Source organism: Lissotriton helveticus, chromosome 3_1 (genome assembly GCF_964261635.1).
Source record: "Lissotriton helveticus chromosome 3_1, aLisHel1.1, whole genome shotgun sequence".
NCBI classification, from domain to species: domain Eukaryota; kingdom Metazoa; phylum Chordata; class Amphibia; order Caudata; family Salamandridae; genus Lissotriton; species Lissotriton helveticus.
The window spans coordinates 894,403,572-894,429,402 of record NC_136061.1 but is presented as its reverse complement, the minus strand read 5'-3'; the positions used below and the strand labels follow the sequence as shown (position 1 = coordinate 894,429,402).

General features: G+C 44.5%; 1 protein-coding gene across 1 annotated transcript; it reads right to left on the bottom strand.

Annotated features, from left to right (window-relative positions):
* Positions 1 to 676: 676 nt before the first annotated feature.
* Positions 677 to 22,007, bottom strand: LOC144823062 (gastricsin-like). The gene is made up of 9 exons (XM_078681226.1): positions 21,913 to 22,007; positions 21,165 to 21,303; positions 19,349 to 19,466; positions 18,791 to 18,909; positions 12,833 to 13,029; positions 12,255 to 12,377; positions 3,084 to 3,231; positions 2,575 to 2,678; positions 677 to 877 (listed from the first exon to the last, which is right to left on the bottom strand). The coding sequence occupies exons 1-9, from the start codon at positions 21,966 to 21,968 to the stop codon at positions 727 to 729; spliced, it is 1,155 nt and encodes a 384-aa protein (XP_078537352.1). The 5' UTR covers positions 21,969 to 22,007; the 3' UTR covers positions 677 to 726.
* Between the last annotated feature and the right edge of the window lie 3,824 nt (positions 22,008 to 25,831).

Here is a 25,831-nt window from a genome sequence, read left to right as displayed (position 1 = left end):
TCTGGGCATTAAGCTTGCCTCATCTCTACAACAGCCTGCCGGGGATGCCTTGTTTCACCTTGGAGATACCCAGAAAGGGACCATCTCACAGGGAAAACCAAGACGGGTTCCCCAGTGGTCTTCAGCGCCAGGATACTCCATAGAGTCACAGTGCACTTTACAAGTACACCCACATTTAAAGAGCATTGCTCCCATGCGCAGATAGCTGGCGCTGTACAGCTCTGCATTGATGTAGCTCTGCCCCAGAACTGATATGCATACATTTAGTAAAAGGCATCATGATCAGCGAAACACAAAACTACACTGAACATGTAAGTTGTTTACAATCATTTTTGTATGTTCATATGTTTACCTATTTTTTTCTGGATACAAGGTCATATTTTATATTTGTTTAGCCATGTCTGTAGCAGATGGGGTAATTCTATTGTTGAACCCAAACTATTTTATTTTATTTTCCAGCAGGGTCAACACAGTTTCACTCTTAAATAAATTATCATTTGGTGGGCTTAATCTCTCACTTAAGAAAGCTCAAATACAGCTAGGAGTAGGTCGACGCTTAATTTTAATTTAAGAAAAAAGTTCAACATTAGAGTCAGTTCATTAATCTATTAAATCAAACAAGGGAAAATACGCCCAGGTGGTTGGAATAAGCACCCCGAATCCAACAGTGATATTAAGAAGTAAGAGGAAGAATGCAAGAAGGCTGGTGGCACAGAGGTTCCAGATCTAGGCCGCTGTGGCAAAGCCCACTTGGTTGTTGGTGACGTCATAGATTGAGTAGTATTGCCGCAGGAAGACGTCACCCAGGATCCAGAGGGGCTGTCCGTTCTGGGAGGGAAGGTAAGTGGGCATGATGCCAACGGAGCACTCGCCATTGCTCTGTTGAAAGACAGAAGAAGACATTTAAGCTTTCATAATAATTCTCTTACATGGAGAGACAGTGAAAGATTAACATGCAGGGGTACAAAAGCGCATCTGAGTAGAACCCATTGCTTTTTGGAAAAAAGGGTTCTTATGTTGGCATTGCCTCTTTGGTGTCATTTAGCATTTATGAAGTAGGTGCTAGACCCAAAGCTTCAAATACCTTCACAGCATGGCTGCTATAGAGATAGATAACGACAGTGAGAGAGAGAGAGAGAGAGAGAGAGAGAGAGAGGGAGAGAGAAATAGAGAGAGAGAGAGAGAGAGAGAGAGAGAGAGAGAGAGAGAGAGATACTTTGCCTTGTGCACACGAAGTACAAATATGAAGTGCAAACCAGGTAAAACTGCACATGGCAATCAGAGACATACTAAATAGATGTAGCCAATGGAGACTGATATGGTTGTGAGGGAGTGCCTGTCATTAAAGGTCTCCCAAACGAAAATGGCAGTTTTCATGATTAGGCCAGTATAGTATGGTAAGGTGGCAGCTTTCAGTGGATGATGATGTGGTGCAGTGGCTAAGAGCCTGTTGTTTTGTGTAAAAGTCGATTTTTAGGTGAAAAGAGTGCAGGTAAAAAGGTGTGGCAGATTACGCCAGTGTGGATGCCCAAACTGGGTAACAGGGTAGCATGGCTTATCAGGGATTCATAATGTGTGTCAGGATAATTCAGGTGAAATGTGCTGTGCCTAGTGTAGTAGGATGTACCAAATGTGGTTCTACAAGGCCCTACATAAGATACCGGGTGTGGGAGGTGTGGCTGGAGTGGCCGGATGCATACGGAGTGCAATTTTGCCACATGTGATAGGGTCTATAAGGATGAAGAGGTTGGATTGAATGTGGAACAGGGCATCAAACTGAGCACACTGTGCCAAGGTGACCAGGGTGTACTATGTGTTGCACCATTGTTACTATGTCCTTGAAGGAGATAGTGAGTACTTGGAGCTGCAAGTCTCACACAGTGTGGCATGGGTCACCAGGTATAGCAAGTGCTTCTCTAGTGCAAGGTGGAGCGGGTGTGGCATTGTTACGAATGCGCTGCAGGGTGAGTCATGGATGGCAGGTTGTACTTGATAGGGTAGGGATTGCCAATGGAGGCAGTGTATTTTGAACAGGGTGCTGCAGAGGGCCCAGGAGATTGCAACGTGTACAATCATGCTATGACAAGGTGCAACATATATGACAGGAAGTACTAGGAATAGCATGGTTGACTAGGTATGGGAAAGGACAATATCACAGAGCTTTCAAGTTCCGCAAATAGCATGTAAAAGAAAGTAATCTAGTGTGGTTTTTATCTTTGCATTCTGGTATTGCAAGTCCAGCCTATTTGGTTGTGAATTCAGGAATTTAATGTTGCAAAGCTAATATCTGAAACCGAGGAGCTTCTCAAGCATGGAATATAAAAATATGAGAGATCTGATGTCATGCACACTGAATGAACTAAGAATGTTGAGAACACCTGAAATGTCAGGGTCTTCCAGGTGTTTCATAGTGATGTAAGTGTGGCAGGGTGATTCAGGCGTGGCAAAGTACTTTATGTGTAGAGGCATGTGTCAGATGTTGCCTGGTCCTTTATGTGAGGCAAGATGATTAATGTAATGGCGCCTTCTAGGATTGACACATTGTACCAATATCTGAAAACAATTACAGTATACCATACCTGGAGAATGTATGCAGAGGGGGGTAGGGGTAGTGAAGTGCCTCCAATGGTGAAGCTCAGGGTGGGTAGACTGTCAATATTGCCGCAGCTGACCACATACTGTGAACAGAAAGTTGACAACATTAATAGAAGCGCCTTTTCTCTTGTTTGGATGTAGACCAACATACAAATCAAAGGGGCAGAAACCCATCTTACCCATGAAGAAATTCTACTTCATCCATCAGGTTGCATGCCAATGTCAATAAAATTAACCTGGACATATATTGACTGCACAATATGGAAGACTACCAACTCTGCAAGGTAAGCTTGTATAAGGAAGTTTATATTTACTATTCTAACCTGCATTTACCTACGCTGGAGGTATGGTGGTAGTCATAATTGTGAAGTTGATATATGTGCAGGACATTATTAAAACATGGACCTTTTAGTATCACACCCTCAGGGACATTAGAATCCCCCATAAGTGGGAAAGGTGTTGGGGAGGGGGTTATCGCGGGTCCCTACCTCTCCATTTGAATTCTGAGTTGCTCCAATGTCTTGCATCAAAGCAGCAATGTATGTACTAGGGGCAGTGAGCAGGGACGTGCCAGTGTCCACGATTCCTTGGCACCCCTGGGCACACCATCCAGTCGGTTGACCATTAACTCCAAAACTGATGAGAAACATGGCAGAAAATGAGTTATTGTGCATGTTTAACATGTAATCTCACACTACATCATGTTTTCTAGGTCTGTAAGATGTCTGTGATTCCCACAACAGAATGTATGTTCACTCCTTCCATTCCCACAGGCCCCAGTGTACGTTCACTCACTGTTAATGACCACACAGCCATAGGGTAATCTCACTCACTGGATTGCCACGCCACCGTAGTACATGCACACTTCTCATGATCCGACATATGCATAGAGTAAGCTCATTTACCATGATACCATACCCTCTATTGAACAAAGTCACACACAACTCCAGTGTAAGCTTACTCTCTACATTCCAATACAACGCCAGTATAAGCTCACTCGGTGAGTTACTTTGCAACTAAAGAAAGCAACATCTCTCTTATCCGCTTGCAACGATGCTGCTTCAACTGTCAAACCACTGTGTTGGAAATGGCTCTTTTTGCAGGGGTATCCCAAAACTTTTTGCTTCTTCCTCCCTTGTTTTTTCTGACCTGTGGTTGTTGGCTATAGGACTCTGGGCACTTTCCCACTGCTGATCAGAGCTAAAGTGCATATGCTCTCTCTATAAATTGTTATCATGATTGGTTAACCATGATTGGCTTATTTGTCTTACCAGTAGGTCCCTAGTAGAGCGCACTGAGTGTGCCAGGGCGGGTGATACAAATGCTACTAGTGGGCCTGCAGCACTGATTGTGCCACCCACATGAGTAGCCCTAAAATGGTGTCTCAGGCCTGTGAACTGCCATGTTGTCCTGGCCAGTGTACACACTTATCCTATCAATAACAAAAGGTGGAGAGAGAGAGTTGATCGAGAATGGATTTGTTCTCCCTAAACTAATATAAATAAACAAAAGGAATCCACTCCTTGGGTGTCGGGTGTGTCCTCCAATGATGGGGAGCACCCTTGTTGTTTTTGGTCCCCTCTCACACCAACAGGCCCCTTGGTGTCAGGCTTCATCATCGGGGTCATCGTACCCCTCTACGGGGTATGGCGTGCTACAACCTGCGAATACGCTGGAGCACTTGTAATTACTATGTGTGGTGTGGATGAGGTATTTTTTATGTGAGTGTGTGGTGTTTTTTTTATTATTATTAGTGAGTGAAGTTTAAAAAGTACCTGGCTCGTGGGGTGGCAAACATTTTTTTTAATGGGCCCCCGGGCTGGTGCTATTAAAATGAAGTGTGGTAGGTTTTGTACGCAAAACAATGTGCGTCACCTCCTTCCTGTGTGCGTCGACATGTTTCGGTGTAAAACACCTTCTTCAGGACGGGGTACACAAATCCCCACCTTACTCATGTTTCTCTAACTTTTTTTGAGTGTCTCTAAAAAAAGTGAGATCTATAGTGCAGGTAAAACAATGTACCTAACAAAACGCCGCTTAGTAGTCGACTGTTTTGAAGGGGTAGAGATGCCCCATGAGCCAATAATCCAAATGTCAGGCCCGACCTTTCCCTTTTCTTACACATCGGACACCCCTATGGTAGGCCCAAGATACCCCCCTGGGCAGGGTGCAGTGTATGTGAAAGGTAGGACAGGTATTAGTGTGGGTAACCGGTCCTGATAGTGAAATACTGCCAATTTCGTTTTTCACTATTGAAAGGCCATCTTGCCCATAGGCTAACATGTGGAATGCTGGCAAACATGTTTACCTGCATATCTTCCCATAACGGCAAGATAGACATATGGAATCTGGTATCCCTAAACTCAGAATTTAATAACACATCTTTTAGTGAGGATGGTCTTTAAATTCTAAGTTTGGGAATAGCACTTTTAGAAAGTGGCTACTTTCTTGTTCATCCTTTCTGTGTGCCTCTGCCTGTTTGTAGATTGACTGTCTGGTTTGTGAGTGACAGGGGCTGGGGCAGGGGGTGGCTCCAGGAGACTGGGTGAGTCAGCGCTAGGCTGAATAGACCCATCTGCATGTAGAGTGGTGGGGAGGAGTAGCACCTGGGTCTGAATAGTGCTGTGCCTGCCTGCCACAAAGATGCCTCCACGTCCTGCGGTGCATCTGATGGCCCTGGCCCACACTCACAAAAGAAGAAGAATTGCCCTGGCAGAGTGCACTCTGAACTGGTTTGGACTGGGTCCAGGACCCAGAAAAGGGGGTGGTGATGAACAGAGTGTCTGAATTAAGCAGACCACTCTTACCCAGTCCAAAGATCAGGGCTTGATCCATCACCGTTATTTAGCTCACTGCCCCATCCCAGCTCAGAACCTGGCTATATGCAAATTAGTCTGTCCCTGGCCCAGTGCATCATGGGAACAGGGCAGACCAAACTACCAAGCCAATTCTTCACCAGAAAGGAGACAAGCTTCCCGGGACCGGTTTCTGCCATTTCAGGCGTCGTCGGCCCGGCTTGCTTGAATCCTGATGGAGCAGTGAGCAAGGGACTCATGTCTGAGTATACCCTTCCACGCTTATGGTGGACAAAATGATTCAGAAAAGGGGGTGGTGATGAACAGAGTGTCTGAATTAAGCAGACCACTCTTACCCAGTCCAAAGATCAGGGCTTGATCCATCACCGTTATTTAGCTCACTGCCCCATCCCAGCTCAGAACCTGGCTATATGCAAATTAGTCTGTCCCTGGCCCAGTGCATCATGGGAACAGGGCAGACCAAACTACCAAGCCAATTCTTCACCAGAAAGGAGACAAGCTTCCGGGGACCGGTTTCTGCCATTTCAGGCGTCGTCGGCCCGGCTTGCTTGAATCCTGATGGAGCAGTGAGCAAGGGACTCATGTCTGAGTATACCCTTCCACGCTTATGGTGGACAAAATGATTCAGAAAAGGGGGTGGTGATGAACAGAGTGTCTGAATTAAGCAGACCACTCTTACCCAGTCCAAAGATCAGGGCTTGATCCATCACCGTTATTTAGCTCACTGCCCCATCCCAGCTCAGAACCTGGCTATATGCAAATTAGTCTGTCCCTGGCCCAGTGCATCATGGGAACAGGGCAGACCAAACTACCAAGCCAATTCTTCACCAGAAAGGAGACAAGCTTCCGGGGACCGGTTTCTGCCATTTCAGGCGTCGTCGGCCCGGCTTGCTTGAATCCTGATGGAGCAGTGAGCAAGGGACTCATGTCTGAGTATACCCTTCCACGCTTATGGTGGACAAAATGATTCAGAAAAGGGGGTGGTGATGAACAGAGTGTCTGAATTAAGCAGACCACTCTTACCCAGTCCAAAGATCAGGGCTTGATCCATCACCGTTATTTAGCTCACTGCCCCATCCCAGCTCAGAACCTGGCTATATGCAAATTAGTCTGTCCCTGGCCCAGTGCATCATGGGAACAGGGCAGACCAAACTACCAAGCCAATTCTTCACCAGAAAGGAGACAAGCTTCCGGGGACCGGTTTCTGCCATTTCAGGCGTCGTCGGCCCGGCTTGCTTGAATCCTGATGGAGCAGTGAGCAAGGGACTCATGTCTGAGTATACCCTTCCACGCTTATGGTGGACAAAATTATTCAGAAAAGGGGGTGGTGATGAACAGAGTGTCTGAATTAAGCAGACCACTCTTACCCAGTCCAAAGATCAGGGCTTGATCCATCACCGTTATTTAGCTCACTGCCCCATCCCAGCTCAGAACCTGGCTATATGCAAATTAGTCTGTCCCTGGCCCAGTGCATCATGGGAACAGGGCAGACCAAACTACCAAGCCAATTCTTCACCAGAAAGGAGACAAGCTTCCGGGGACCGGTTTCTGCCATTTCAGGCGTCGTCGGCCCGGCTTGCTTGAATCCTGATGGAGCAGTGAGCAAGGGACTCATGTCTGAGTATACCCTTCCACGCTTATGGTGGACAAAATGATTCAGAAAAGGGGGTGGTGATGAACAGAGTGTCTGAATTAAGCAGACCACTCTTACCCAGTCCAAAGATCAGGGCTTGATCCATCACCGTTATTTAGCTCACTGCCCCATCCCAGCTCAGAACCTGGCTATATGCAAATTAGTCTGTCCCTGGCCCAGTGCATCATGGGAACAGGGCAGACCAAACTACCAAGCCAATTCTTCACCAGAAAGGAGACAAGCTTCCGGGGACCGGTTTCTGCCATTTCAGGCGTCGTCGGCCCGGCTTGCTTGAATCCTGATGGAGCAGTGAGCAAGGGACTCATGTCTGAGTATACCCTTCCACGCTTATGGTGGACAAAATGATTCAGAAAAGGGGGTGGTGATGAACAGAGTGTCTGAATTAAGCAGACCACTCTTACCCAGTCCAAAGATCAGGGCTTGATCCATCACCGTTATTTAGCTCACTGCCCCATCCCAGCTCAGAACCTGGCTATATGCAAATTAGTCTGTCCCTGGCCCAGTGCATCATGGGAACAGGGCAGACCAAACTACCAAGCCAATTCTTCACCAGAAAGGAGACAAGCTTCCGGGGACCGGTTTCTGCCATTTCAGGCGTCGTCGGCCCGGCTTGCTTGAATCCTGATGGAGCAGTGAGCAAGGGACTCATGTCTGAGTATACCCTTCCACGCTTATGGTGGACAAAATGATTCAGAAAAGGGGGTGGTGATGAACAGAGTGTCTGAATTAAGAAGACCACTCTTACCCAGTCCAAAGATCAGGGCTTGATCCATCACCGTTATTTAGCTCACTGCCCCATCCCAGCTCAGAACCTGGCTATATGCAAATTAGTCTGTCCCTGGCCCAGTGCATCATGGGAACAGGGCAGACCAAACTACCAAGCCAATTCTTCACCAGAAAGGAGACAAGCTTCCGGGGACCGGTTTCTGCCATTTCAGGCGTCGTCGGCCCGGCTTGCTTGAATCCTGATGGAGCAGTGAGCAAGGGACTCATGTCTGAGTATACCCTTCCACGCTTATGGTGGACAAAATGATTCAGAAAAGGGGGTGGTGATGAACAGAGTTTCTGAATTAAGCAGACCACTCTTACCCAGTCCAAAGATCAGGGCTTGATCCATCCCCGTTATTTAGCTCACTGCCCCATCCCAGCTCAGAACCTGGCTATATGCAAATTAGTCTGTCCCTGGCCCAGTGCATCATGGGAACAGGGCAGACCAAACTACCAAGCCAATTCTTCACCAGAAAGGAGACAAGCTTCCGGGGACCGGTTTCTGCCATTTCAGGCGTCGTCGGCCCGGCTTGCTTGAATCCTGATGGAGCAGTGAGCAAGGGACTCATGTCTGAGTATACCCTTCCACGCTTATGGTGGACAAAATGATTCAGAAAAGGGGGTGGTGATGAACAGAGTGTCTGAATTAAGCAGACCACTCTTACCCAGTCCAAAGATCAGGGCTTGATCCATCACCGTTATTTAGCTCACTGCCCCATCCCAGCTCAGAACCTGGCTATATGCAAATTAGTCTGTCCCTGGCCCAGTGCATCATGGGAACAGGGCAGACCAAACTACCAAGCCAATTCTTCACCAGAAAGGAGACAAGCTTCCGGGGACCGGTTTCTGCCATTTCAGGCGTCGTCGGCCCGGCTTGCTTGAATCCTGATGGAGCAGTGAGCAAGGGACTCATGTCTGAGTATACCCTTCCACGCTTATGGTGGACAAAATGATTCAGAAAAGGGGGTGGTGATGAACAGAGTGTCTGAATTAAGCAGACCACTCTTACCCAGTCCAAAGATCAGGGCTTGATCCATCACCGTTATTTAGCTCACTGCCCCATCCCAGCTCAGAACCTGGCTATATGCAAATTAGTCTGTCCCTGGCCCAGTGCATCATGGGAACAGGGCAGACCAAACTACCAAGCCAATTCTTCACCAGAAAGGAGACAAGCTTCCGGGGACCGGTTTCTGCCATTTCAGGCGTCGTCGGCCCGGCTTGCTTGAATCCTGATGGAGCAGTGAGCAAGGGACTCATGTCTGAGTATACCCTTCCACGCTTATGGTGGACAAAATGATTCAGAAAAGGGGGTGGTGATGAACAGAGTGTCTGAATTAAGCAGACCACTCTTACCCAGTCCAAAGATCAGGGCTTGATCCATCACCGTTATTTAGCTCACTGCCCCATCCCAGCTCAGAACCTGGCTATATGCAAATTAGTCTGTCCCTGGCCCAGTGCATCATGGGAACAGGGCAGACCAAACTACCAAGCCAATTCTTCACCAGAAAGGAGACAAGCTTCCGGGGACCGGTTTCTGCCATTTCAGGCGTCGTCGGCCCGGCTTGCTTGAATCCTGATGGAGCAGTGAGCAAGGGACTCATGTCTGAGTATACCCTTCCACGCTTATGGTGGACAAAATGATTCAGGACCCCTCACACAGAAAGTACAAAGACTTTCGGGGTATAAAAGTAGAGCTGAGACCACTGTAAAATTAGATTAGGAAACTTTGTGATCAAGAAGGAATCCCTGCCAAAGAAGAACAGTCAGGAAGACTAAGAAAAAGTGCTGCCATTGCTGAATGTCTGGAAGCTGACCTACAGTTGCTGTTACTGCCGACGAGAAGGACTAAGGGACTCTGCTGTGTGCTGTGTTCCCCTTGCTTGAAGAGGAGCTGCACTGGGTTCTTTGCCCCCTCTGAAGTCCACCTATCTCCAAGGGCCTGGGTAGAGCTGGCCTCCTGTTGCCAAACTCAGGGACACAAAGGTTTGTAGAGGAAACCATCGTGCTGGCGCTGAATGCGTGTTGCTGTGCACTACCTGGGGCCTCGTGACCTTGACCCTGCCTGCCTGCGTGGAATAGACTTGGTGTGCTTTCGGCACACAGTTGAGCGCCGTGGGAGATCGGCCGGCCCTCCTAAATAATTTAATCAGCGCCCAAGGGTGCATCGCTTTACACCACCTGAGGCCATCACCAGAGGGGTAGAGATCACCGCCGCAGGCCCGGTACAGAAAAGAACCGAAGCGCTGTGCCAGGAACAATCACCGCCGCCGGCCAGGGAGCTTCATCGGCACTGATTCCCTTCCTCCGACTCCGTCACGGGAAGAGGCGCTGGGATTGGCTCCCAGCGTCACCGGTTGCCTAGCAGCAAGGGGCTCATCTATTACGGGCGCCACTGCGAGATCAAGGAAGTTGAGTGCCCCAGCGATCAGCTGTGCAAGATGGAAAGGGACCGTGCACCCAAGCAACGGCTTCGATCAAATGACGGAGCAAAGTAGTGTTGCCATTGGGTACAGGGTGTGCGGGTCTCCGGGAGAGCATTCTCAGCCTCCAGCTTCTCAGTGACTGAAAGGGGCCGCCAGGTGCAAGGGGCAATATTCAAGGAACGCGTCCCTTGTTGTGGCTCGGTGCGCTCGCAGTTTGGAACTAAGGAAGTGAGCAAACGAGTGTAACAAGGTCCGTGTTACATCGGGGGCCAGATTAAGGACAATGTCCTTCATGGTGTTCTCCGGGTACCGCGGGGGCATTGTAAAGGAAATCTTATGTGCAAAACGGCAGTTAGTAGTAAACGAGTACCTTGGTGAAAGGGACTTGCCGCATGTTGACAACCAGAGTTTGGCATTCAAGAGAACTTGCCCGTTTTTTATACAAAGAGCATTTCTAAGGTGAACTTTGAGCATACAAAGGTTGTTTTTGCTGAGAGAACTGTGAATAAGACAAATAACATCCCAAAAGACCCAGTGATTTTTGAAGTAACTTTATAAGAATGTTCATCCTTCTGACGTGTTAATCAGACATAAGCTATATAAAGATATTGATATTTTTATATTAACTGGTGTAGTGTCCATTTGTGGTGTGTCACTGTGTTACTGTGAGTGTTAGTGCAAATACTTTACACATTGCCTTGGGGATAAGCCTGTCTGCTCATGCCAAGCTACCAAGGGGGTGAGCAGGGGTTATCAACAGTGTGTATCCCCTTGCCCTTACTAGAGTGGTGGTTTCTGTCTGGCTTTGGTGCAACCCTTAGCCAACCAGAAATCCCATTTTTACACACAGCCTGTCGCGGACACTCCAAAAGACATCCAATTGGCTGTGAAAAACTCGACTTCAACACGCCAGTGCATCTCTGTGTAATGCGGTGTGCTTATTCAACATGGTGGATACAGTTTCCAGCTTCCCTTACTTGAGTGCACGTTAGACGGTGTACGTGAGAGTAATATACGGATGCCAAATAACTGCCACTTCAACGGAATGGGTAAGACCCCCGAACCATTTAATTGAATTATCACCTTAGTAGTACATCGCTTAACTCTATTCTATCAACCTAGACATCTAAATTTCGTACAAGTACTACTAAACATACCGAATCAAAGGCTGACTACAAAATAAACACAAACCGTTCATAAATTACCCAGATGCTCCTATTATTAAAATATATGCAATTATTTTAACAGAATGAATAGCTAAAACCCACCAATTGAAAGGCAGCATAGGATATTTATCTACCTCAGGGCTGCACAATAGAAGAGGAAAAAAGGAGGATGGAGTGTTTATGTGGGCAGGAGTGTGCTATTGTGTGCTCAAATATGGTTCGGATGTTCTTTTGGTTTCTTCTAAGTGCTGCAGAGCAGTAAATGTAGGGTGACATGCATAATACTAGCCTCCTTGTTTTTAATGAAATCTTAATTGTTTTACACTCACGTTTGGAGAATCAGCATTCCTATAAATCCCCATATTAAACTCACTCACCAGTGACCCAAACAATCCTAGCCGAAAACTCTCTCCTTGAACCTTTCATTTCAGGTGTACGCAAACCAGGCAATCCTGTTTATCATACGTAAGCATATATGGTAACCTATCATCTCTTCCTTGTGCCATAACCTTTGTAAGAACGAATAAACCATGAACATCCATGATTTGACCATATTATTCAGGTAAAACAACAGTCAACCCTGGATGACTATGTAGTCAAGGTTAATAAACCATAGTCACCCATGTTTCACCATGGAAACCATATTAAACTAACCTCATCTGTACAATCTAAAAAAGTCATGGCCATCCATGTGTTACCATGTAAAGGAAGATAAACAATGCCTGACAGTTTATAAATTGTGGTGTGTTCATGAACAAATAGAAAGAGACAGAAGAAAAACATAATGAAAGAGAAAAGTCAGACTAGTACATTTCAACTAAGAGGTGCTCACCCTGAAATCCCGATCTGCCAGTACATCTGCTGTGTGACCGGTGTCCAGGTGATTTGACCAGTGTAGTAATTAGAATCCACTCCACCAAAGACAAGCTCACCTCCTGACTGGCTGCCTTGTTGGCTGACAAGAGATAACATACAAAAAAGATAAATTAGACATGATTTCGGTGTTATTAAACATACCTGTGGAAACATTGCATTCCTGCAACATTCCTGACCCTAAGAAACACTGTAAGTGCCACTGATTCATATGACAAAGGAGAGGGCACTGGATTTTTTCAGTACACAACATCACATAGCATTCTTACATCTAATTTTCAAAAACACCACACAGCAGGATTGTTGACCAGAAAAGATAGGGAGACAGGAATACAGCATTAATATCCACTTGCATTTCAAAATATAATATATTTTTTAACGTCCTGCGATAAAATTGTATCCAGAATATCATATCGGCTACTAGCATTTCACTGTGGTAAGAGCATATGAGTAAGAATGGATTTACTAGTCTTAAAGTCGCATCTACGTGTCTTGACAATATATGCATTGCAGCTCTAGGAGCTCACAGTCACATACCCCAGGTAGAAACCAAAGATGTTTTGGGACAGTAGGCCTTGGTTCATCATGCCCTCCATGATGGTGCTGGCACCATCAGCTGCAATTGAAGGGTAGGCCAAACCCAAGATTCCATCAAACTGAGCATAGACAAAGTTGGTGCCAGGTTCGTTGACACTCAAGGCAAATTCTTGCTGTGTGATTGTGATGCCCTGGATCTGAAGAAATATAAAAAAAAAAAACATTGTAATCAAATCAAATTTCACAGAAATTGCATCTGGAGGAGGCACAGTGCGTAGCGTGATTCTTTCATGAGCACAGAGCTTATTTCTGGAGACAGGAATATTTTGTGATACGAGCAACATGTTAACCAGACAGTTTGTTCCATAATTTTGTGAAAAATGCATGCTCTACAATCAGGCCAAGAATGAGACATGATGCAACAGTAGTGTCTCTTGGCCTAGATATATTTGAACATCACAGTCATTCATCTATCATTGACAATGGCATTGTAACCCAACATGCCTCCATGCAATATACTGAGTGATACAGAATCTCACCCAGCCTGACACATGCTAGAGCCTCTATTGGTTGATTTTATTTTTTGGAAGTGGAACATGCACAGATTAGTGAGATGTATGTTTCTGCGTCCTATCTTGCAGCCCATGTCTAAGCATACCTCCTATGCTAGCTGAGCCCAGGCCCACCCACTATGCGTGAGCCCAGACTCTGCAAGCACCTTCCACATTCACCAACCACTCAACGCCTGGTTTGTCAGTTCTTAACCACAGATCAATGCAACACTCCAAGCATGGGAAATTGGTGATGTGACTGAGCTTTGAAAATCTTTGCAGTGGCCAACTGTAGTCTAACTAGAGTAGCTTATTGTAACGTTGGCCGTCTTTGAAAATACATATTTGCTTGCCAATATTGTGGCTATCACTTGCATAATATTATCCCATCCTTGAATTTGTAGTATACATTTTTATAAAACAATATTGCTATCCGTGGCAAAATAGTAACCCATCTGTGGGAAGCTGGCTCTTTATATGATATATCAGAATGAGATATATTGTGTAAAGAGTCCAGGGTTTCCCTTATGTGTGGACAGGGAGCTTTCTATGGCAATCCCAAGGTGCTCTGCTAGGGGATGGTGTGGTTGAGCAGTCTTAGGCTTAACACAGAGGGGTGCAAGACATTTGAAAATACACACAATGGTCAACAAATGACACATGACTCAAAAAAAAAGATGCACACCAATTTATAAAACTGGTAAGTATCTTTATATATGTTTAAGCATCAGAAGACAATTGTTAATGTAAGTATGTTTTTAAATATGAATTATTTTCAGTTCTTCAATATTATCCTATGGGATGAACATTGTGTGCGGTTTACCAGTTCTTGCCAGCAGAACACTACCAGTTGCACAAGGGCTGCTGGGTGCAGAGGTGCCAAACAGCATTGGGTGCCCAATGTTATTTTATGGAGAATGGTTCTGGTAGAAAGAGGCTGCAGGAGAGGACCGGGGAACCAGTCCGGTGAAACTAACAAGTGGCTTCGGTTCTTATGATATTGGGGGAAATGGGGACACCTTTGGTACGCTTATTTAATTTATTTAATGCAAATTTATATAGCGCAAACTTTACCCGCCCCTTCTCCTCGGGTTGGGCAATTTGGGTGTAGAGGGTCTTTGGGGTGTCAGGTTTCTCCATCCAGCAACACTTGCGGTTGAGGGGGCCTGCCAACAGAGGCTGCAGGCGAAGTCGGAGAGTTCACGAGTAGTTACTCCACAGTGGATTCTTACCTTGAGGATTTGGAGACCACGCTGACACCTTTAAGTCCTTGCCGATGTTGGGTTTTGAAGGGGCCAGAGTCCTTTTTGTCTTTCTTGTGCTGTCTGCAGAATGCAGGGGACAGTTCCACTGTTCCTCAGGAGGCCTTGGTTCCTGGGCAAAGGTTGGCAGGTCTCCTGGGTTTTGTGGTATCAGCAGCTTCAGGACAAGTCGAATTTTGGGGCAATAGATGAAGTCAGTAGGAAGGCTGGCAGAGGTGGAGCCAAGTCAGTTGCAGAGTCTTCCTCTCCTATGAGGGGTGGCACATTTGCATTTCAATTGCAGCAGCTCTTTGAAGCTTGCCGGCTTAGGAAGGCTAATCAGCAGGTCATCCTGTGGGAGGGGGTGTGACACCCTCTTCCCGGACCGGCTTTTGTTCTGAGTCTCGTGAGAGCAAAAGGCTTTCACCCTAGAAGGTTAGAACAGTGTCTCCCAAGTTAGACTGGCAGAAAACAGTCCCTGACCACACCAGAGTCTGGTAGGTTTTCAGGGGCTCCTCTAAGGTGCCCTATGTGTCCATGTATCGTTAAATCTAACACCGGAGTCAGTGTGCGTTTATCAATATGAGATGTTTGATACCAAACATGCCTATTTTCAGTGAAGCCATCATGTAGCTGGATAACTCGTTTTCACCAGTGTCCAGCCCATGTTCTAAAATGGCTTCCCTGTTTACTTGCACTGGCAGTAATGGAACTGACCACCATTGGAGCATATCTGTTCATGCAGGTATACCCTCACATGTAATAACAAGCACCCTACCTTAGGGCTGTAAGGCTTGCTATAGGGGTGACTTTCAAGTAATACATGCAGTGTTAGGGAGATGTCACACAGGGATGTTGGTCAGGTCGTGTTTTCACTATTGTTTGCACCAAAACACACAGCCTGCTATCGCAGCCCAGCACGAGTTTTGTTAGGGGTCTCTTAGGGTGGCACAATTCATGTTCCAGCCCATGGGGGACTCTCTTTGATTCTTCACACCCATTTACTAGGGACTTATAGAGGTTGCTAAAGGTATTGACACTTTGGGGAACAATTGTTCAGTTTTGGGAAAGAATACTGGCACTTGGGACCTGTTTAGTAGGTATACCCAGTACACTACAGTCAAAGTTGCATCGAATGCTAGTAAAAAAATGTGTGGAGTGGTACTGTAACAACAACCAAGTTTTCTACACCATCCTTAACGTTTTGTGGGTGTTCCTGACATATTTGGTGCTATTCATTATGCAACAGTGACACTTTCGAATCAGTGGTCATCTTTGTCATAGTGCCGCCATTTTTTACATAATTCAGGATATCCCTGATGTAAGGGTGAGGAAAATCTCTGGCATTAGATGAACATCTCTAGTATTTGATGATTGTGCTAAATTGTGTCACAGGTACAATCTACCATGTGACAGGTGAAAATAAAATGCTGTTGTTTGGGTGCCAAACTTGTATTGAGTACAAATTTAAATTTGGCATTCAGCATGAAATTGTGCGGGGTGAAGATGGGAAGTTAGACCTATTTACCCTAAAGAAACTTTTGAATTTCAGTTTGAAATGTCTGTATTTTCAGACACTGATGTTTCATTTACCACAAAGAACATGTTATGTCCGTGAGTGTGTGGGCTTCAGGTTATCACTGAAAACTAAAAAGTCCTTTGTTTGCTTATTATTTTTTTTAAAAGAACAAGCATGCAACTAACATGAACTGGGGTACATGAAGTAGTTAGTACAAGGAGGATAGTAATTTAGCCCTTAAAAGGAAGGCTGAATACTTAGCTCCAACCTAACGGCTACTGGTGAAATAGTAATGATGGATAGTTCAAATAATGCTGTTTTCAGGAATTATCCCCCAGATTCATCAATGTCCCGATTTGTGAGTCCTTAATAGCGATTATTAAGGAATCGCTATTAATGACTCGCAAAACGGGATTCATGTAGGAATCGCAATATTATTTGCGATTCCTACAGCTTCCTTATTTGCGATTATCAAATTGCTAATCGTAAATAAGGATGCGATTTCAAGGGTGCCAGGGGTGTCCAAAGGACACCCTGTAGCACCCCTGAAATGTAATAGTAGACTGATGTTGCGCACACACATGTCCAAAGGACATGTGTGTGTGTAACATACAACTTAGAAAAATGCACTAAAGTGCATTTTTCTAAGTTTTCGCTATTTATCACAAAGTCAGACTTCACGGTAAATAGCGGCCAAAAATAGCGATTTCGCAATTCTAAAATGGTTCATGAATTGCATTTAAGTAATTGCAAATTGCGATTCCCTTAATGCAATCGCAATTTGAGAAATCGCAAATATTTGCGATTTTTCAAATTGCGAGTTCATGAACCATTGATGAATCTCAAATGCCATTTTTGTGGGCGCAAACGGGCGAATTTTGCGATTCGCACCGTTTGCGCTCGCAAAAATGCTTGATGAATCTACCTGTATATTACCACCAGTAACAACACAAGATGGCTGTGATACGTTCCATTTTTTTATTTAACGAAACATTTTGCCCTACACATTATCAGACACCACATGAGATAGGTAGTCATGGGCAGTGGTGGCCCGTGCAGGTAATTGTGGTGGGGGCAAGGGCAGGGCGAGGGCTTGGGTGGAAGTGATGAATGATGGAATAGTGAAAATAAAAGAAAGAAAGAAATAAAACCACGTACCTTATGCTCGCTGCATTGTATAGTCGGCGATGCAGTGAACGCAAGGTAAGTGGTTTTATTTATTTATTTTGTTTTCGCTATTCTGTCATTTGTAACTTCCACCTCCAACCCCGCCTCACTGTGCTTCCCTGCACGGGCCGCCACTGGTCAAAGGGTAGGTAGTAAGTAAGGGCCATGTGTCTTGATGTATTGCCGCTGACTGTTTAGTGGGTACAAAATGTCAAGAAACATTCTGACTTAAAGGATATGACGTGTGATAATCAGCCATCATAATCAATCCTCTTGGTTTAAAAAAAAATGCTGTGTGAAGACACCAATAAAGTTTTCACATTTGGTCTACCATGGGCAATTTTAATAAACAGGCCCTATTCTTTCATAAATGTACAGATCTGACTATTTCCTATCTCCTTGTGAATACAAGGTGAAAACTAAGCAACAGTCAAGCGCTCCTCTAAACATAAATCCAACTCAGGCAATGTGAGAAAACCTGGGATGATGAGTAAATGCCATAGGATGAAGCAAGCAACTTAGGTTGGTGAGGGTTTTGGGTTCTTTTAATAGTGAGTGTCTTTAATATCAGTCTCTGTCTCCATCAATAGAATTCCCTAGATCTGAGAGGTTTTAAACAAGGAAGCATCCAGCATAAAAGCATTCACACTTATGCCATAACAGATCGTCTGTGACTAGTGAGGTATAAATTGGGATGGTGCCTGGACAAGCCTTAATTTGTATCTCCCTCTCTCCTCCTTAGTGGTAAAGCTGATATTTCAGACCAAATGAATGTATTTTAAAATTGTATTTCACAATTACATTTTAAGCTTGTATTTGATGGCTAATTTATGCATAGCTCGGTAGTATTATTGTTAATCTTTGTTGCTTGGTCACACCTACTGCTTTGCTTATTTCTTGTTATGGTAATATATTTTATATTGCGCTCGAATACCCCAGTGGTGGCTTGGTGCTGCCTTAAAATCAGGTAAGAAAGGAGGAGGTTCGGAAATTAATTCAAACAGCTATTGTGGCGGGTCCAATAATCCATGGAAGTGCACGGGCTGTCTGACACCAAGCATATATTGGGATATTTTCTTCATGTATCCTAGAGCCTCTGGATTTGTAGTCTATTTAAGTGTAAATTCTGCTGCAAAAAGTCACTATTTGGTTCAGTTCTCAGAAGGAGAGGACCGCCCCAACCCTCCAAAAAACAGATGGACATGACGCTTCACCTGCTTGCATGGTCCTGTTCAAAGGTAGATATTTCAACCCCACCATTTTAAAAGTTCACCAACTCCATCACTGCTTCTGGATCAGTCTAGGGCTAACAATGTAGTCTGTGGCCAGGGGCACCAAGAGCGGCAGTGTTGGTGCTAGTCTGGAAGTAGGTATACCCAGTAGTGGTGAACAAGACAACCTCCGGAGGAAGGTTGTGGGCGGTGGCTCTCGTTAGTCTTTTATGCATTATTCATTAGTGGGTGGTAAATGTGGTACTCACGGACACAGTATCGAAACCCAGGATGCCAGTCAGACTGCCTGTCCCATACTGGATTGAAAACTGCTGGTTGTTGCTGGTGTAGGTGGATGATTGGCTGGGGTTGAAGGTTGCGTGGTTGGCTGTATCAAGAGAACAGAACAAGGTGTCAATTACCACTGGGGGGGTGCAGGTGACTGTTTTCCAAGGCTCTATTCTCTACAGGCTAAAACATTACACAGCTTGGACAGACATAGCACTGACTAACATGCAGACACAGATGTGCTGGAGTAGAGTCATTCATATGTCAGGCCAGGAAACATCGGTGACTGTCCCCCACCTAAACCACCCATCAGAGGATCCAGCATGTTGGCAAACAGCTCCTTGTCTCCTTACTGCCTGGTCTGCCCTTGTCACCCCCCAACCTCCCACCCACTTGCCATTGACTCAGAAAGGACCACAACTTCAGAATTGTAAGCATCATCTATATGTCCAACTTGTTAAACATAGAGGTAAACCATCTTCGCTTTCAAAAGTAGGTGTGCATTGTTCAGGTTGCGAAAGGCTGTGATCCATACTTACTGCAAGCAGTGCTAGAGCAGTAGGTTGAAGCCACCCAGAGGTTGGAGGAGCCAGTGTCAAAGAGGACCAGGAAGTTTTGGGGTGGTGTGCCGATGCTGATTTCACCATAGTAGGACATCTGTGGAGGAAAGGAGAGGTCATGAGGAAAGCCACCTGAACCCCTCCACCTGTGCCTTCAGAGCACCAGGTACATTAATGATTCCAGAGGCTCCATGTTTGGAATCAATTATCACTGACAACAATGTTTACTTACTAGGTTTTGCAAAATGGATTTCAAGACACATTAATCCCTCTAAAATAGAGAGTCCTACTGAAAATGAAGAACTGTTTAGTATCTGGGATTACCTCGGTACCTACTAGGCAATTAAAAACACTAATCATCTTTCTGCCGCCATTATCTTCCTTGACTTCCTAGAATTCTTTTAAAACGTTGCACAGTTTTCTCCCATTCAAAATATTTTTGGGAATCCAATGTATCACTGCTCTTTTGGCTTCATCGATAGTATGAACCACATCTTTCACCCAAAATATCAATCCTGGCGTGGCTAACGAGTGTGATTCTGCCAACAGATCATTTCTCGGCTCCTTTCACACTGGTGCCATTTTGTGAATTCCTTTCTCCATCAAAGGCCCAATGCACTCATTGTACAATGCAGATACCCAGCCTTTCTTTTACATTTTCAGGTATGGTGTCCATCGCCAATCCGCTGGTAGGAGCATGGTTCACGTATTACCTTTGACTCTGAGCGTAGTTGCCATGCTCCCTTGCTTACCACACTTAATAAGTTAATCCCTTTTGGAAATAATTTTTGAGGGGGATGCTGAAGAAAATATGCTAGGAAGTAGAAATTGAGAAGAAAGGTCAAGAGTGCAAGAGAGAATAGAAGAGAGGCATAATGAAAGGGACAGTGAGGCAAAAAGTGAAATGGAGAGGTTAAATGTGGTGAGATAGTAGAGACAGTGATAAAGATAGTGTGAGAAAGCAAAATCGAAACAGTCAGACAGAAACAGACCAGTTCGTGAGAATGATTTAGGCAGTGACAGTGATGCAGCAAGCCTTATATATTTCAAGTGAATGCATGAGGGTATTTCCATAGCCATACCAACCCAAAAAGGAGACACTTTGATTTTTTCCCCCAATATCTTTGGATTGTAGGGAGAAAATTAAATTAACATTATTTTTGGCACCATACCTCGAGTCTCCCTGCTTAATCAGAAGTGTTAGCATGTGTGAGATTGAGTGATTGAGTCAGTTTGCACATGAGAGTATGATGGATATTGATAGAGTAATATGTGACTTTACATAGCTTTGAAGAAGTAAACATATGTAAAAGGTATAATTCATTTTTAGAAACATTAATTAGTATGGATTTAGTAGAACAATAGAGACAACTTAAAGGATCACAAGATAAAAGAGGCATCAAAAATTATGAAAAGAGAAGGGTCAAATTCACATATGAACCAGCTGCTTATCACAAAGCACAGGTAGAATTTTCTATTAACAACCAGGGAATGGGTGTTGCTGTTACCTTCCACAGAGAGGTGTTATTGATTCAACAAGATAAAAGACTGAGACAGTTTTGCAGTGGCTCAAACCAGTTACCCAAAGGTTACACAAAGATCTTTTTAACATGTGGGTGAACTTTAGAGTTACTCTATTGGCTTCAATAAAGAATGACGACTGGAAGAATGAAACATTGAGATGAAAAAGGGATAATTTAGAGGGGGAGAGATTGAGAGTACGCAAGGGCTCAGGGCTAAGAAGCTGAGAATATAGAGAAAGCGAAGAGTATCATGTGAATAAAGTGTCACTCACGTCCATGTAGTTAGAGAGCGGTTCATAGCCCACTGCAAAGTTATTGAACCTATACTTGGTCCCAGGATCCACCCGGGGGGCCTTCACTCCATGTTCAGCCATCACCTGCCGCATGGGCTTGAACTTGTGAAGAGGGACCCTGCATCAGGAGAAAGAAAAACTCACTTGAAATGTCCTTCTTATGCTCCTTCACCACCTGTGGTCCCAGAAAAAGTAGTGCTCAACCGCCTTTCAAGCCCAAAATTCATCAGAATTTATCAGCTACCAAAGGGGCTATGTAGGCTCTAACAGCAATTGATAGGTAATCCAGAGGCCAGATTCAGTCTCCAATATTGCAAACCTGAGAGAATAGATGTAACAATTCTCTTTTGAATGAGAAGTCACCATCTTCCTTATTACTTTTGATACCCGCTAGTATAACAAATTGCCCAATATCTCCTGTTCAATGGTCACAAATACATTCCTACAGAAAATTAAGGCATTTATGAAAAAGGAATGTATACACCACAGATCTACATGGCAAACCACTTTGATGAAGGCAAAATAGGTCTTGAAATACTGATTTTGCAAGATATAGCAGGTGGTGGTTCAGCAGCGCCTTGCAATAAGGAAAAGAAATGGGACCTTTAGTATTACAGAAGAACCATTTAAAGTATAAACGAAAGCATGTTTCTTTGAAAAGTGAACCCCCACTCTTCACAAGCAGCCATAATGGCTTCACTAATGCACAGCTCTCTGGCATACACACCTGACTAGCCCTTCGGCGAGCTGGAGGCAGACCAGAGCAAGGATGAGGAACTTCATGGTACCCCCAAAGGACCAGCCAAATTCAGGAGAAGAATGAGGCGCTGGATGTAGGAAAAAGGCAACAACCAAGCTTTTATAGGAAGCTGGACCGCCTCCCCGCCCGCCCACCCCCAACCCCTGTCAGCCAATGACCTACTGGTGCGTCAGCTTTACCCTTCAATGTCTCACGCACTTCAAGGGCAGCCTGCTCACATTAGGCCCCGCAGCGGAAAAAGTTGATAAGGAAGAAAAGGTGCGCGCCCGTGTACATTTTAAAGCTATTGTAGTTCACTTTTGACCTCTGTTGTCTACTTTCCTTTCAACGTTTATTTTTACTTTCCATTTAATATATTTGTATGGTAATCATCAATGATAAAGGCCCTTTCAGGGTTTGATGGGCAGATTGTGGTAGTGCTGTTGTTACTTCGACGACCTAGGCTTTATCTTTTTTGCATTGCTTCAGGTTCACTTATGTACACGCAGTCAAACAGAGGTTGATGGTAGTACACCTGAAGCTGGAGATATACACTTAGGTCAATGCCTTTTACTGATGTAGATGTGGGGGAGCCAGTCATTTTAACTCAATGTAAAATTTTGTAATAAAGCCATACATAATAATTTTGAAAGCATTTAACCATGTGTAAAAAAATAACAAAAACATTTCAATAGATCGTTAAAAAAAACAGATTCAGCAAATTTTTTATTTTTTTTTAACATGCTAGTCTTGAATAAAAACCCCTATCATAAATCCTGCATTCCCATTCGCCCTACATACTAAAGGGGTCTTTTGGAGATTGGCAGGTGTGGGACATCCCTCATCCACTACTCTTGTTTTTAAAAGTGGCGGTACTGATGGGTCCCCATTGGTGGAGCTTCGGCCATATCCACCACCAAAAACCCCTAGCCAGTAACCCCTTACCCCAAAACTGCCCTTTCCCCTTTGGGTCAGGACAACTGCCTCTTATTTACCTGCCCAGGAGGCAGTGCTGACTTTGTGGCGGTGTGACCAGTGCCACAGTGGTGGCCGTGAAGCTCGTGGTGGAGGGCCAAGGGGGGCACAGCATTTTGTAATATCTTATGGGGTCAAAAGCACCTACAGCAGAGTTCGATGGGCAGTAATTTTCAGGCAATACTAAAACTGTCAAGATAACTCTGGTGAATAATTTACCTACTTGAGAGAACTGAGTTTTGTCTAGTCACAGCTTTGAATCATCATAAATTAGTGCAGAGGGTTAATGTGCCTGCCGCAAAGCACATGGAACATGCTGGTCAAAGATTTGTTTTCATCAATAGCTTGGTGAGTTACTGATTTTGTCACACAAATCCTTTTCTTTGTAAATCCCTTTCTTTCTTTGTCTATGATGAGTTTGTGCTTCTCCAGACCAAGCACTCTTAAAATATACTGCCTGCTGGTATGGATGGCATTTGACCACTACATCCTGTAGTCTTTGTAGTCCTACGTAACATTTCCTATACATTGATTTACACACTTGTTTGATTCATTGTTTCTGTAAAATGTGTGAGTGGTGTGAAATGCTCTGACATCCTACATTGGTATAAGTTGTGCTATAAAAGAAATTACATACAGGTGAGAGAGGGACTATGGAAAGGTTAAGGGAAGCCTTTTTTTTTGCAGTTGTTATAGCGTGGCTCGACCCGAATGTCTTGCAGTGCTTTACATGAGCACCAGTTACATTACACAAGGTCGTATTCATTTTGAGGCACAGGTAGATAGTTATTTGCCCAGGATCACAGAATATTGAGCCAACACAGAGACTTGAACCTGGTTCCCTAGTTCTGATGACGGCAGCTTTGGCCATAACGCTACATCCTCTCCAATTGAGGGTAGTGGTGAAGGAATACGTAGAAAAGTAGGTCAATGAGGGCACCAGCAAATAAGTTACACTTAACGCCATCAGCGATAAAGCCAGGCTGTGTGGGATGGATGAGCAAGCATGACACTGCTGTCATACTGGTGACATCAGCGTACTGATTGGCTTATGGGAGCCTGGGAACGTGTGTGCTTCTGGGAGTCAGGACAAGAAGAGGACGTAGGAGAGGCGGTGGCCGTTCACATGTAAGTGATCTTTTTTTATTTTTTCAACCCCCCCACCGCACGCACCGCACCAGCCATGTTCCGTAGCAGCCGCCACTGATTAAATGGCTGTCAGTATTTTAAAGCTATCCTAAAGAAAACACTTGGAGACTTGTATAAGCCCAAGTCATAATTTAGTCTACATGTTTCTGTCATAAGAATGTCTTACTCAGAAAAAATAAATTTCATGAAGTAAATACCCCCATACTACAGTTTTTGCTAAATTCTTATTCAATCATTTGTAAAAGCAGAAACTCCCTTTTTGCCCAGATCTTCTATTGTGATTTCCAATTCCAATGTGTGATAGACAAAAAAGAGTGTCCCAGTTTCTTGCATATTCACAAAAATTTGACAAATACACCAGGTACCCATTCAAAGCAACCCTGAGAGCAGTTTAATAATGTTCTCTGGTGCATTGCATTAAAAGATGCTGTGGAAGGAAATCACCCAAAACACCTATATTTGGAGGGCTCAAGTTAAGGCATAGATTCAAATAGCAACTCTGTGATAACCCATAACACAATGTGGTCTGGAAATTATTAACATTAGTGTGCCAGGTTTTTCTGGCAAGAGTCCTACTAAATGAAAATATGGAAAAAAAGATGGACCCTGTGTACAGCACAGAATTTCGTGTCAACCAATTTTAACATCTAAAGTTATCCCATATAAGAAATAGACATTGTATGTACTTTCTTTACAACTGGCTCCTTAGCTCTTATGGATTTTATTTTTCACACCTAGGTTTTCAGACACTGGTCACTAAAGGGATGATTTAAAGTGTGAGGACAGTCTGCCGATCCGAGAAGGGGTCATAGCCTCTGCCTTTCCAGCAAAAAAACCCATGGCTACATTGGAGGGACTGAAGCTGTATAGAGCAGACTCTATGTTTGAGGCTTCCATGCAGCAAAGTAAATTGCTTTTCAAGCATAAACTCCCAAACCCGGAGTTTCTTCATGAAAAACAAAACAATCCGTGACCCCACCAAGCGGAGCACTCTCTCCATTTTTGTTTGGGCTAAAGGGTGTTTATTTGCCTGCAATCACCACCACTTGGATAGTGGTACCAAGAGTGGAAATCAAGTAGTAGAGCACCACCAACATTGGGAGGGACATGCACTGTCACCTGGAGGCACTGTGGCATATGAGCTGTCAGGTCACAGGTTTCTGAAGGCGGAGTCATCAGAGGCTCCACCGACAGAGAACAAGCACTTTTCCTGACACTACCTGGAATGCTTGGTATAGCAAGAGGGCTGCTGATTTACACAATTACTCTCACTTCCGTCAAACAGTTAATGGATGCACATGTGCAATGAAACCAAGAAATATACATTGGAGTCTATTGCGTTTTAGAGGCCTTTGTCAGCCCTGTCCAAATACATTATCCACATTTCTTCTTCACCACTTCTCAGGCTCATTGCTATACAGCCTTCTGACTCCTCTTATTGAAGTAAATCTTTCAGTGACTTCTCCTTGCATGTGAATCTTAATGTAGAAAATAGTTGGGCACAAATGCTTTTTAGGATGGTCAATAAACCATCTACACTTCCTAATTTCCTTTAAAAAACTCAGAGTTTGGTCCGATTATGATCTCATAGGCTGCAGATAAATCCAAGAACCCAAGCTGGATCGTACCTTTATATTAAGAGTTCTTTGTTTTTCTACTGACAGCAGCAGTTTCTGGGAACGATCTACTATAACCACATTTGTCTATCAACTGAAATAAAATTAATGTCTGTCCATGTGTACAGTCTTGCAGTAGCAGCTACGGTCTTTTCTGTCTCCTGTTT